At 38.6% G+C, this 14,499-nt stretch overlaps 1 protein-coding gene across 4 annotated transcripts in view; it reads right to left on the minus strand.

The window, feature by feature from the left end:
• The window catches only part of LOC137418564 (myocardial zonula adherens protein), a 47,832-nt gene extending 33,559 nt beyond the window's left edge, over positions 1–14,273 (minus strand). For 3 of the 4 annotated variants that reach the window (XR_010982663.2, XM_068104655.2, XM_068104654.2), the window contains exons 1-5: positions 13,912–14,268; positions 5,525–5,687; positions 4,171–4,256; positions 3,613–3,744; positions 2,260–2,373 (exon numbers count right to left, since the gene is read on the minus strand). Coding sequence is in view for 3 of the 4 variants with exons in the window: in XM_068104655.2 (XP_067960756.2) it covers positions 2,260–2,373; positions 3,613–3,744; positions 4,171–4,256; positions 5,525–5,687; positions 13,912–14,181 (765 nt within the window). In the remaining variant the exon portion in view is untranslated. Of the gene's footprint in view, positions 1–2,259; positions 2,374–3,612; positions 3,745–4,170; positions 4,257–5,524; positions 5,688–13,911 lie in introns of all 4 variants that reach the window. The other variant, XM_078771319.1, reaches the window with a different exon arrangement.
• Between the last annotated feature and the right edge of the window lie 226 nt (positions 14,274–14,499).

A 14,499-nucleotide genomic window follows, 5' to 3' on the forward strand; every position in this document is an offset into this window, starting at 1 on the left:
ACAACCCTCCCATCTACTTTCTCAACAATCCTCTCCAAGAAGTTCTGTCGCTCAAGATTTTGGGTCTCACTATCTGCCATGATCTTTCTTGGGAAAACCACATTTCCAAGCTGGCCTCCAAAGCCAGTCGCCGACTGGGCATCCTCCGTCGTGCGAAGTCCTTCCTCGGCACACCTGAGCTCCTCACCACATACAAGGCTTTCATCCGCAGCTCAATGGAATACTGTTCTCCCCTATGGGCCGGTGCTCCTGCCTCACACCTAGCTCGGCTTCACGCTGTTGAAACCAAAGCTTTCAGAATTATTGGAATCTCCCGCGATGAAGCTATCTCTGAAGGCCTTTCACTCACTCACCGCAGGCAGGTAGGTGGTCTTTCTGTCTTCTACCGACTCCTCTCCGGCCTTGCACCCCCAGCTCTCTCTGTGCTCTGTCCCCCAAATATTCCTACAGGTCGCACAAGATCTGCCAGCAACCCTCTGATGGTTAAACTGCCGAAATCTCGGCTCTCTGCTCACCTTCACTCTTTCATGCCTCTTTTCTCCCGCCTCTGGAACAAACTCCCTCACTCCCTTCAATCCCACTCCTCCCTCCAGGTCTTTAAAACAGCTGTTCACCACCATCTCTTATCTTCCCCCATCCAAAACCTTGATCTTTTCTACCCCCGCTAATTCACCCCAGATCCACCTTGTTTGAAATTCCAACTTCTTTCCTGGAAGTCCTGGCAGTGTCCATATGTTTTATACCTCTCCCACCGCCCCCTTCCCATGCCCCCCCCCCCCCCCCCCCTCCAAAGCCCTCGCCCTCTCTCAGATCTCTCGATGTCTCCATGTCTCTCGGTCCCTGCTCTCAAATGTTGTGTTTGTGTCCTTCCCCCTCTCTCCCCATCTTGTCTACCGCTCCCGATGTTATATGTTTTATGTGTCGGTTTGTCTTTCTGTGTGATTAATGTTCGCTCTTTCACGAGCCTCGATCTTGTATACAAAAAAAAAAAAAAAAAAAAAAAAAAAAAAAAAAAAAAAAAAAAAAAAAATCGGTTGAGTACGTGTCCCTTGTGCCGTGTGCCGTGTGCCGTACGTGTGCCGTGTCTGCATTTTAAAAATTCATTTTCTCGGCAATCATTGGTCCGATTGACGTGAAATTTTACTGTAGGAGCGCCTCTGCCTGTAGATTTTTTTGCTGATAATTATGACGTCATAGGTAACGTGGTACGGGCGCCATTTTGGGAAAACGTTACACCTCTATCTCCCAAACCACTTAATGGAAAAAATTTAAACATGGCTCATTGTCAAGTACACCTCATGGGGAATAAGATATGTTAATGATGATGTCATAGGTGCTTCCATTATGACGTCATAATTTGACCAGTACAACGCTTGATCAGATCAGTATGAAAAAAAAATTCCTCTGGAACTGTTAGTCCACTGAACACGAAATTTTCAGAATATGAGCAGCTCCTTTAGAATTGTTCTAATGATAATTAAGACGTCATTGGTCACATGGTACAGGCGCCATCTTGGAAAAATCGAAAAACTTTGCCCCTCTATATCTCCGAAACCACTCCATGGGAAAAAATGAAATATGGCTCAATGTCAAGCACTCCCCTTGGGGAGTAAGACATGTTAATGATGATGTCATCAGTACCGTAATAATGACGTCATAATTCGGCAAATACAATGCTTGATTCGATCAGTATAAATATTTTTCTCTGCAATTCTTGGATCGATTCACACGACATTTTCACCATAGGAACGCCTCCTCGAGAATATTTTAATGATAATTATGACGTCATAGTTCAGTGGTAAAGGCGCCATCTTGCAAAAACCGAAAAATTTTGCCCCTCTATATCTCCGAACCCACCGAAATCACAAAATCATAAAAATCCCATAACGTAATCCCATAATCATAAACGAAATCGGCCCGATCTTATCTGTCACAGCCGAAATAAAGGTTGATAAAAATTACATCATATGTCACGTGGTCTGGCAGCCATATTGGATCTAAGCAAAAATCTTTGAAAATAATCTCCTCTTAAACTGCTTAACCGATCAATGCAAATCTTTAACTAATTGTTCAACTACCCATGGGAAATATAGTTTGATAAAAGTGACATCAGTCACTGGTCTGGCAGCCATATTGGATTAAAAAAACATCTTAAAAAACAGAAGAGTTGGCTTGCATCAAGTCCTTCTCAAGACTGCGCAGGGTAAGTATTCTATGAATACCATCTACTTTTATATGATGCTGCTGATTACATCATACCTCGTGTTTGCTGACCAGCTCCCGCTGCAGCTGGACACACTCTTGTTCTTGTATCTCATTCAACTGTTCCTGCTTTGGTTCAGAGTATGTCTTCATCATCAACCAATCTGCCCTCTGTAAGATGCAGAGCAGCACCAGTACCAACATAACGTATATTTCATGAGATGCATGAGATGAACTGTTCCTGAAGATTAAAAGAATTGCTTACTATCGAGCACCATCCAACAATACCTCAAGCTAAGGTGCTCACAAGATGAGATAACACAATATGATTTGGTGTCATGTACTGCAGTGCCCCCATCAAATTGTGCTTTGAGGAACCTATCTGTGATAAGATGAACAGAATTATTATATTTCACTAACTAGTACACCCACTCCGTATGGGAGTGGCAGGAAGGGTCATGTTATTATCCTCTCTGGAGTATATAGATTACAGTAGATCTAGGCTCGGGCCTCTAGAACATCATGGGTGTGTTCATTTATCAAGTTTCTTGTGGAGTGCTCGTCAAGTGGCTTAAGCATTCGAACAAGCACTCCATTCAAAACCGTTGATAATGAACGGCGGGCTTGGCAAGCACTAGTTAGCAGCTTGTTAACGGAACGCACCATGAGTCTCCTCGCTTTAGGTTTAGTGTTAAACAACAGTAGCGACTGTTTCAAAAGATATAATCATTCATGTTTGTGGTTTATAATATCTTGGAGTGGCCCATGAAAAGCTATTTAAACACGTTAACACGGTGTTTGTCCAAGGAAGAAAAAACCCCTGAGGAGACAGGATATTATTTGTTTTAATAATTATGATTTTATCATGAGTGTTGTTAATACTTTTGTTATTAGAAGTAGCCTTGGAAAAACGCCATGATTGGCTATCTTACCACGGATATACACCCTCACACGGATTTCACCCAAGGCGGATGATACTCTTGGGGAGGGTGGCAAATTAAGTCGCTACAACCTCCATTGTGTGACCCTTAGTTAGTCCTCCTGTCAAGTTTGGTTGAGAATGGTTAAGTAACGACCGAATGTATCGAGCGGACAAACGGACAGACAGACGGACACCAAATTGCGTATTTTAGTTTGATGACGATGAAGAGCATTTGACTTGCCTTCTACTGCATGGTTTTAAGCTGGGTTTGACGTTCTCTTATCAGTCCCAACACCTCGAACGATCCACAGAACAAATGTGGTCGACTCCACGGGGTTCTACCTCAGTATAGCGGTGCCTTTGAAAGTACAATGGCCTTTGGCAACCTTTTTTGGGTCTTGAGTTGTTCTCTACCGAGTAACGTACATGGATTGTGTTTGCGAACTACAGCTGTGACAACAGCAGACCGAACACCAACAGCTTATCACCTGGCACACAACAGTCTGTGCATCTTGCTTCGAGCAACCATCTTGTTCCTGCACGTTATCATCTCCAAACACCAGTGGTGACCCCCGGCGCTCCAGACGATGCCTTGGAGAGGCCAGAAGCTCATCTTGCTCCTGTAAATAATGCACCAGGATTAACACTTGAAGTGGTGGTTCAATGGACCGACACCACGCTTGAAATGAATAGTATACTACTTTCGTTTTGTTTCGTTGACTTTTGAGGTCATTCATCAGTGTCTCGACAGGCCCATTGTTTTGGTGAAACCTTTACACAGAAAAACTTATTGTTCATGACGAATAATCATAGTTGTACATAAAAGTTATCTTCCGGCAGAAATCAATGTAGTTTTTCGTTTCTTACACAGAGGTCAAGGCTCATGGAAGCTCACAGTTATGTAGAACAGTAGGTAGTTTATAAATATGCAGCCTTGTAACTTCAGACTCGTGTTTCACGTTTCAGATGAAATTGATAGGTTCAAAAAACCTGTCAGATATTTACAAAAATCAACCCGGAGGTCACGAGCGAGTCAACGAACCAACCTCGTGGCTTGGGGGCCTCTCGCTGAGTAGCTGCTGCGTGGAGAACCATCCGTGTTCTGCGGAGTTGTTGACATGGCAACCACCATCTGCAGAATAACAACCACCATACTGCCAACTGACCTTATGGAAGGATGAGTAGCCTCGGTAAATCAATAGGTCAATCATGTGCCAGCAACCCTCTAATGGTGAAACTGCCAAAATCAAGACTCTGCTCACCTTCACTCTTTCATTCCTCTTTTCTCCGGCCTCTGGAACAAACTGCCTCACTCTCTTCAGTCCCACTCCTCCCTCCAGGTCTTTAAAACAGCTGGTCACCACCATCTCTTATCTTCCCCCATACAAAACCTTGATCTTTTCTACCCCTGTTAGTTCACCCCAGATCCACTTTTTTGAAATACCGACCTCTTTCCTGGAAGTCCTAGCAGTGTCCTTGTATTTTTTTACCTCCCACTCCCCACCCCCTTCCCACGCCTTCTCCCCCCAAGCCCTCTCCCTCCCACAGATCTCCCGATATTTGTGTTCTCTACTGTTGTACTTGTGTGCTTCCCTCTCTCTCCCCATCTTGTCTCCCGCTCCCCTTATTACATGTTTTATGTATCCGTTTTTTTTTTTTTGTGATTAATGTTAGCTCTTACACGAGACAAAAAAAAACAACTGTGCTTGTGCCTTATCAGCCCACCCCCGCACAGTGCGAGACGGGGTTTTGCAATCACTTCTGTGTGCCTGTCTGTCCGTCTGTCTGTGTCTGTCCAGGCCATCACTTATTTTTACCATTTGAAATTTGTCATGAAATTTTCAGCAAAGTTTGATTATGAGAATATGGAGAAGGAAAATTAATAATTTTGGCAAAAGGTCAAAGGTTAGCGTCACGTAAAATCGCCAATTTTCATCCAGTTGACCTGAAATTTCAATTTGCTATTTGAGATTTGTCATCAAATTTTAAACAAACCTTTATTATGATAATATGGAGAAGACAAATTAATAATTTTGGCCAAAGGTCAGCATCACATAAAATCATGAATATTCATCTGATTGACCTGAAATTTTAAGAATCTGCATTTTGGTTCACTGAATTGCTTCACCAGTCAAAAGCTAGAATATGACTTTTTTTTTTTTTAGATGAAAATGTCAAAGGTCAAGGCTGCATAAAATCGTCAGTTTTCATTTTGTACTTGCATTAGCTGTTTTCGTCATGTTTAGCACACAGAAGAAGAATAAGACGTCTGAATACAAAGCCCATGTGGACGGGCTTTGCATTTTGAGATGCTTTCTAGTTTACATTTCAACAGTTTTATTCACTTTCTTTTTCAGTGGAACTTTTGTGGCACCTCAGATGTAGTTGGGGTGTGCTTACCTGGCACTTCCTGCTCTGATCTTCTAATGGAGGTAGTGTGCCGTAAGTTGCGTGTTCGACGAACGAGGGCCCTGCTCGGTGCCTCGGAGGTAAAAGCCACCTTCTGAGGTTTCGCCCAAGCCATAGAGGTCGGTGGAGGTGTAATACCTTTCAACTGCGAAACCTAGAAAGAATTAATCAAAGAATGGGTCTCTACAGATACCAAAACGTTCCATGTCGTGTTTTTTTCAATCGGATGTAATGTCAACAAATTTCTAATAAATAAAAAAACAAAAAATGAAATTATAAAAAACATTTTAAAAAATTCATCTAATTTTGCAAGTATTTTGGTGCGTTTATTTTTGACTACTTAAGCTACTCCAGTTACTTAAATGTGTATTTTTGCAATCTCTAAATACTTATCTAATTATCTTTTGTGCAGGTCAGCTGTACTGGTCATTGAGTACCAGTTCACTGGTAATTCCCTGTGTGTCGCAAGAGGCGACTAACAGGGTTGGTGGCAGGAAGGGCATTCGGCCATAAAACATTGCTTCAAAAAGGGGACCACGGTGCCCCCAAAATGGCCAACTCTTGCTCTGTGGGGAAAATGGCCTCGAAAGGTGGTTCTTCTAGCTGTACTGGTCATTAAGTAGACAAACTGTTAGATTGAATTGATGAGTTAAAGAAGTGTAGGCATGATGGACCAAATGGCCTCCTCCTATGTCAGTTCCCTTGTACTTAGGTTGAGTACATTATGTGCATTAAGTACTCAAGACCCTAAGATCTAAAGCCAGGTGCCATAACCGTTAACGGTGGGTTTTCACGGGACACGCGAACGGTTCGCGAAGGATGCGAATGTCGAAACAAGTACAAAACGTTTTAATTAAAACAAAAGCCGCGTCGATGTTACACAATGCCTAGATGCAGCTGTGCCTATAACGTCGATGTTATAGGCACAGGACATTCCTATTGATTCGATTACTTGATGTTATTTTTGTGCAAAGTGAAAATATATCTCGGCAATTTCCCGTGTGTGGCGACGAATTTTTAATATATCTCGGCATTTTCCCATCTGTTATTTCAGGCGGTGTATGACTGACCATGCCGCGATGTAAAAAAATATATATCTCGGCAATTTCCCGTATGTGGCGACACGTGAACGAAGCTATGCTCCTCTCTCCACATTATTGTGACGACGTATAAATTAAATATTTCATCGTGACGATTGTCATCAAATGGACGAATTTTTAATATATCTCGGCATTTTCCCGTCTGTTATTTCGGGCGGTGTATGACTGACCATGCCGCGATTTAAACAAAATATATATATCTCGGCATTTTCCCGTCTGTTATTTCGGGCGGTGTATGACTGACCATGCCGCGATTTAAAAAAAAAATATCTCAATGGACTTGAAGTTACAGGCCTTTGAGAATTCATTTCGTTCTATAAAGGGCAACTTTCATCGGATTTTCTTCCCGTTTTTTTTCAACCGAGTCTAAAACTATGTTAGCGACTGTGAGAAATGAAATGATATATCGAATTTGATTTGAAATAAAACTGTGTGAGAGAGGAAGACACCACGGGCCTACAAAACAGGCCTCAAAGCTATGCGAGTTAATAAAATGGTGGATATTTGTTTATATGAAGCCTCTCCCAAAATGGGTGGAGCTATGGTTCCCAGAATGGGTGGAGCTTTGAGGTTTTGTCTTCTCTGCAAGAACAAGAAGAACAAGAAGAAGAAGAACAAGAAGAACAACAACAACAGCAGAGGGCACTCTATTAGCAGCGTCTGCGACGCGGCTAAAACTGGCAAAGTCCAACATTCGTATTTTAGGCTCCAAAAGTTCACCAAACATGCGCGGGGGTTCGGAAGCGTCGTCAATTGTTCGCAGGAGTCGTTTTTTGTTCGGCGGGAATTTCAAAAAAGTTTGAATTCCATATTGGGACTCAGGGTAGTAGGTCAATACAACAACATATGTTGTATTGTTTCTGGATTTCCATCAAATTAACTCAAAAAAGTTTGAAATTCCCGCCGAACAAAAAACGACTCCTGCGAACAATTGACGACGCTTCCGAACCCCCGCGCATGTTTGGCGAACTTTTGGAGCCTAAAATACGAATGTTGGACTTTGCCATTTTTTCGACATTCGCATCCTTCGCGAACTGTTCGCGTGTCCCGTGAAAACCCACCTTAAGCCAACACCAGGGTTTGCAAGACCTATAAAGGTTATTTTACAAGTATCGTACTATTCCAACAATCTCTCCATGGCCTCTATCTACACATTATCATCCACATTAATTCCCTCCTTGATGCCATCCCTATCTCTCGATGTAATCCTGTGTTTAACCCAGAACAACTCATGTGGATAGGTTTAACAAAGCCATAATGGCTTTACTGATCGTCATGCTAAAGTGACTGGCCTTCACCTGGGAGAGTATTTAACAGAGACAGCTATGGCGAAATCCAGCATGTCTTTTGTGCTATTTACATAATTATCAATATCTAGCATGTCCACAGTGCTATTTACATAATGATCAATATCTAGCATGTCTGTAGTGCTATTTACATAATGATCAATATCTAGCATGTCTGTAGTGCTATCTATCTATAATTCCAGTAATCTCTGTGTGTATGGTTGTATGTTTGTATGTTTGTATGTTTGTATGTCTGTATGTCTGTGACCGCTGTTTCTCGACAACCACGGGTCCGATATACTTTAAACTTGCCAGGTATATTGCTGGGGACCCGAGGATGTGCCTTTTCAAGGTTTCATATTAATCGGAGAAGTAGTTACCGAGCTATGTCCAAAAAACGATTCAACCAATCAGAGAGCAGCGAGCTATCACGTGTGCCGAACGTGGCGAACAGACTCTGCCTCGGACGGCACATTTGAGAGCGTATTCATTTATTTCACGTTGGAAAACTATGTTGCCGTTAAACTATGTTTTAAAACTAATTAAAACTAATTTGCGATTCATTCGCTTTCCTGCGCGTTTGTGCACGCGATGGCGATTTCTTTACCAAACTCCGCAAGCCGTTCGCTTTGGACCAAACCATTTCATGTAAATAGAGGGTGGGGATTGTCACCGTACTCGCAAGCCGTTCGCTTTGGACCAAACCATTTCATGTAAATAGAGGGGGGGGGATATAATTTTAGATATAGATATAGTACGGGCATGCCCTAGTATACATAATTATCAATATCCAGCATGTCTATGGTGCTATTTACATAATTATCAATATCCAGCATGTCTATGGTGCTATTTACATAATAATTATCAATATCCAGCATGTCTATGGTGCTATTTACATAATTATCAATATCTAGCAATGTCGACAGTGCTCTTTACATAATTTTCAATATCCAGCATGTCTATGGTGCTATTTACATAATTATCAATATATAGCATGTCTGTAGTGCTATTTACATAATTATCAATATCTAGCATGTCTGTAGTGCTATTTACATAATTATCAATATCCAGCATGTCTATGGTGCTATTTACATAATTATCAATATCCAGCATGTCTATGGTGCTATTTACATAATTATCAATATCTAGCAATGTCGACAGTGCTCTTTACATAACTATCAATATCGAGCATGTCTGTCGTGCTATTTACATAATTATCAATATGTAGCATGTCTGTAGTGCTATTCACATAATTATCAATATCTAGCATGTCTATAGTGCTATTTACATAATTATCAATGTCTAGCATGTCTATCATGCTATTTACATAATTATCAATATCTAGCATGTCTGTAGTGCTATTTACATAATTATCAATATCAAGCATGTCTGAAGTGCTGTTCACATAATTATCAATATCTAGCATGTCTATGGTGCTATTTACATAATTATCAATATCTAGCATGTCCATAGTGCTATTTACATAATTATCAATATCTAGCATGTCTATAGTGCTATTTACATAATTATCAATATCTAACATGTCTGTAGTGCTATTTGCATAATTATCAATATCTAGCATGCCTGTAGTGCTATTTACATAATTATCAATATCTAGCATGTCTATGGTGCTATTTACATAATTATCAATATCTAGCATGTCTACAGTGGCCTTTACATAATTATCAATATCTAGCATGTCGATGGTGCTATTTACATAATTATCAATGTCTAGCATGTCTGTAGTGCTATTTACATAATTATCAACATCTAGCATGTCTGTAGTGCTCTTTACATAATTATCAATATCTGGCATGTCTATAGTGCTATTTACATAGTTATCAATATCTAGCATGTCTGTAGTGCTATTTACATAATTATCAATATCTAGCATGTCTATAGTGCTATTTACATAATTATCACGAGCTAGCATGTCTCTAGTGCTATTTACATAATCATCAATATCTAGCATGTCCATGGTGCTCTTTACATAATTATAAATATCTCGCATGTCTTTTGTGCTATTTACATAATTATTAATATCTAGCATGTCTACAGTGCAATTTACATAATTATCAATATCGAGCATGTCTATCGTGCTATTTACATAATCATCAATATCTGGCATGTCGATAGTGCTATTTACATAATTTTCAATATTGAGCATGTCGATAGTGCTATTTACATAATTATCAATATATAGCATGTCTATAGTGCTATTTACATAATTATCAATATCTAGCATGTCAACAGTGCTCTTTACATAATTATCAATATCAAGAATGTCTGTAGTGCTATTTACATATTTATCAATATCCAGCATGTCCATGGTGCTATTTACACAATTATCAATATCTATCATGTATGTAGTGCTATTTACACAATTATCAATATCTAGCATGTCTGCAGTGCCATTTACATAATTATTAATATCTTGCATGTCTGCAGTGCTCTTCACATAATTATCTATATATATCATGTCTATCGTGCTATTTACATAATTATCAATATCTAGCATGTCTGCAGTGCTATTTACATAATTATCAATATCTAGCATGTCTATAGTGCTATTTACATAATCATCTCTAGCACGTCCATGGTGCTCTTTACATAATTATAAATATCTAGCATGTCTTTTGTGCTATTTACATAATTATCAATATTGAGCATGTCGATAGTGCTATTTACCTAATTATCAATATCTTGCATGTCTCTAGTGCTATTTACCTAATCATCAATATCTAGCATGTCTACAGTGCAATTTACATAATTATCAATATCTAGCATGTCTACAGTGCTCTTTACATAATTATCAATATCTAGCATGTCTATGGTGCTATTTACATAATTATCAATATCTAGCATGTCTACAGTGCTATTTACATAATTATCAATATCTAGCATGTCTACAGTGCTCTTTACATAATTATCAATATCTAGCATGTCTATGGTGCTATTTACATAATTATCAATATCTAGCATGTCTGTAGTGCTATTTACATAATTATCAATATCTAGCATGTCTGCAGTGCTCTTTACCTAATTATCAATATCTCGCATGTCTATAGTGCTATTTACATAATTATCAATATCTAGCATGTCTACAGTGCTATTTACATAATTATCAATATCTAGCATGTCTACAGTGCTCTTTACATAATTATCAATATCTAGCATGTCTATGGTGCTATTTACATAATTATCAATGTCTAGCATGTCTGTAGTGCTATTTACATAATATTATCAATATCTAGCATATCTGTAGTGCTCTTTACATAATTATCAATATCTGGCATGTCTATAGTGCTATTTACATCGTTATCAATATCTAGCATGTCTGTAGTGCTATTTACATAATTATCAATATCTAGCATGTCTATAGTGCTATTTACATAATTATCACTAGCTAGCATGTCCACAGTGCTATTTACATAATCATCAATATCTAGCATGTCCATGGTGCTCTTTACATAATTATAAATATCTAGCATGTCTTTTGTGCTATTTACATACTTATCAAAATCTAGCATGTCTACAGTGCAATTTACATAATTATCAATATCGAGCATGTCTATCGTGCTATTTACATAATCATCAATATCTGGCATGTCGATAGTGCTATTTACACAATTATCAATATCTAGCATGTCGATAGTGCTCTTTACATAATTATAAATATCTCGCATGTCTGCAGTGCTCTTTACATAATTATCAATATCTAGCATGTCTGTAGTGCTATTTACACAATTATCAATATCTAGCATGTCGATAGTGCTCTTTACATAATTATAAATATCTCGCATGTCCACAGTGCTATTTACATAATCATCAATATCTAGCATGTCCATGGTGCTCTTTACATAATTATAAATATCTAGCATGTCTGTAGTGCTATTTACATAATTATCAATATCTAGCATGTCTAAGGTGCTATTTACATAATTATCAATATCAAGCATGTCTGCAGTGCTCTTCACATAATTATCAATATCCAGCATGTCTATCGTGCTATTTACATAATTATCAATATCCAGCCTGTCTAAGGTGCTATTTGCATAATTATCAATATCAAGCATGTCTGCAGTGCTATTTACATAATTATCAACATCTAGCATGTCTATAGTGGTATTTACATAATCATCTCTAGCACGTCCATGGTGCTCTTTACATAATTATAAATATCTAGCATGTCTTTTGTGCTATTTACATAATTATCAATATATAGCATGTCGACAGTACTATTTACATCATCTATATATATCTAGCATGTCTATAGTGCTATTTACATAATTTTCAATATTGAGCATGTCGATAGTGCTATTTACCTAATTATCAATATCTTGCATGTCTCTAGTGCTATTTACATAATCATCAATATCTAGCATGTCGACAGTGCTATTTACATAATTATCAATATCTAGCATGTCTGCAGTGCTCTTTACATAATTATCAATATCCAGCATGTCTATAGTGCTATTTACATAATTATCAATATCTAGCATGTCTATAGTGCTATTTACATAATCATCTCTAGCATGTCCATGGTGCTCTTTACATAATTATAAATATCGAGCATGTCTTTTGTGCTATTTACATAATTATCAATATCTAGCATGTCTTCAGTGCTATTTACATCATTATCAATATCTAGCATGTCTATAGTGCTATTTACATAATTTTCAACATTGAGCATGTCGATAGTGCTATTTACATAATTATCAATATCTAGCATGTCTACAGTGCTCTTTACATAATTATCAATATCTAGCATGTCGATAGTGCTCTTTACATAATTATCAATATCTAGCATGTCAAAAGTGTTATTTACATAATTATCAATATATAGCATGTCTGCAGTGCAATTTACATAGTTATCAATATCTAGCATGTCTATAGTGCTATTTACATAATCATCAATATCTAGCATGTCGATAGTGATATTTACATAATTTTCAATATCGAGCATGTCTATAGTGCTATTTACATAATTATCAATATCTAGCATGTCTATATTGCTATTTACATAATTATCAATATTGGGTATTCCATGTCCACACTTGGGTATTCCATGTCTTTTGTGCTTTTTACATAATCATCAATATCTCACATGTCTATAGTGCTCTTTACATAAGTATCAATATCTCACATGTCTATGGAGCTATTTACGTAATTATCAATAACTCACATGTTTATGGTGCTCTTTACATAATTATCAATAACTCACATGTCTATGGTGCTCTTTACATAATTATCAATATCTAGCATGTCTTTCGTGCTATTTACATAATTATCAATATCTAGCATGTCTATGGTGCTATTTACATAATTATCAATATCTAGTACGTCTGTTGTGCTATTTACATAATTATCAATATATAGCACGTCTGTTGTGCTATTTACATAATTATCAATATATAGCACGTATATGGAGCTATTTACATAATGATCAACATCTAGCATATCTCTGGTGCTATTTACATACTGATCGTTGTGGTTTGACTGTACTTGGGTATTGTTTTTAGCAAATTACTCATCGCTGTTCCACTTCACTGAGCTTTTAATTGGACACAATTTGAGGTTCCCTCTTTTGTTTGCAGCACATGGAATCAATGTGGAATCATTGGCTGGGGTAACAGCTGTGTCACTGATGCAGTGCCTCCTATAGGTTACTCTTAGGGCGGGTACTATTGCTCGTAATAGGAATTTGGAATTTGTTCAAGATGGCGGTACATCTACACTTCGCCAAGGAGATCGTAGGATATTTAACATCCACCGACTAATACCGGTAGAAAGGATGCCGAGTTAAACATTCATCCGAGGGATGGCACACACATTGATGCTTCGCTCGCCTGCCAACATGATAGTTTGTAGCTGGGTGAGGATTCAAACTCAGGCTCGGATGGCTCAGATGTGCGAGTGTGCATCTAAGACAACTTGCAAGTTCACAAGTTGAAGTTACCAGTACATTTACAAAAGCAACATTTTCACTAACCAGAGGTGTTGTTCCATGAAAGGAATCATTGTTGTCGCTCAAGCATCTCCTCAGAATTGGTCCATGCGACCCGGTGATCACATGTCTGCTTGATTGGAGACCCTGAATGAAGATGTTATTGTGAACATGTCCACTTCCCTGGTGAGCATAAATGTTCTGCGTTGGCTGAAGTGGTTGAATTGTGGGTCTTGCCTGACCTCTGTTCTCCGGCCCAGGCACATGAATACCGGAGTCTACTGACTTAGAGTGTGATGATGACAACCTATACATGAGTTCTTCTGCCCTCAATGCTGTCAACAACTGCTGCTGTAATCACCAATAGATCACCGATTTTATTAGTGAGTTCCGTCTCCTCCCAGAGTAATCTGAGAACAAAATGACGTGAGTTAAAAACCCGTGCTGGGCCGTGGGCCTACAGTTGCAAACTGGTTTGGCGGGGTAGAGTGGCGTTGCCAAAGCAATATGTATCAGCTTTCAGCACTTCGTATCGAACGTATTCCTCGAATAGGTGGGAAGTCAGCCGCAATTGCATCACCTGCAAAATTTCAGCAAACCTGTCTTGTGACATGGGATTGTCGTCTGCAGTGG

Source organism: Myxine glutinosa, chromosome 2, assembly GCF_964187855.1.
Source record: "Myxine glutinosa chromosome 2, kmMyxGlut1.1, whole genome shotgun sequence".
Lineage (NCBI taxonomy): Eukaryota > Metazoa > Chordata > Myxini > Myxiniformes > Myxinidae > Myxine > Myxine glutinosa.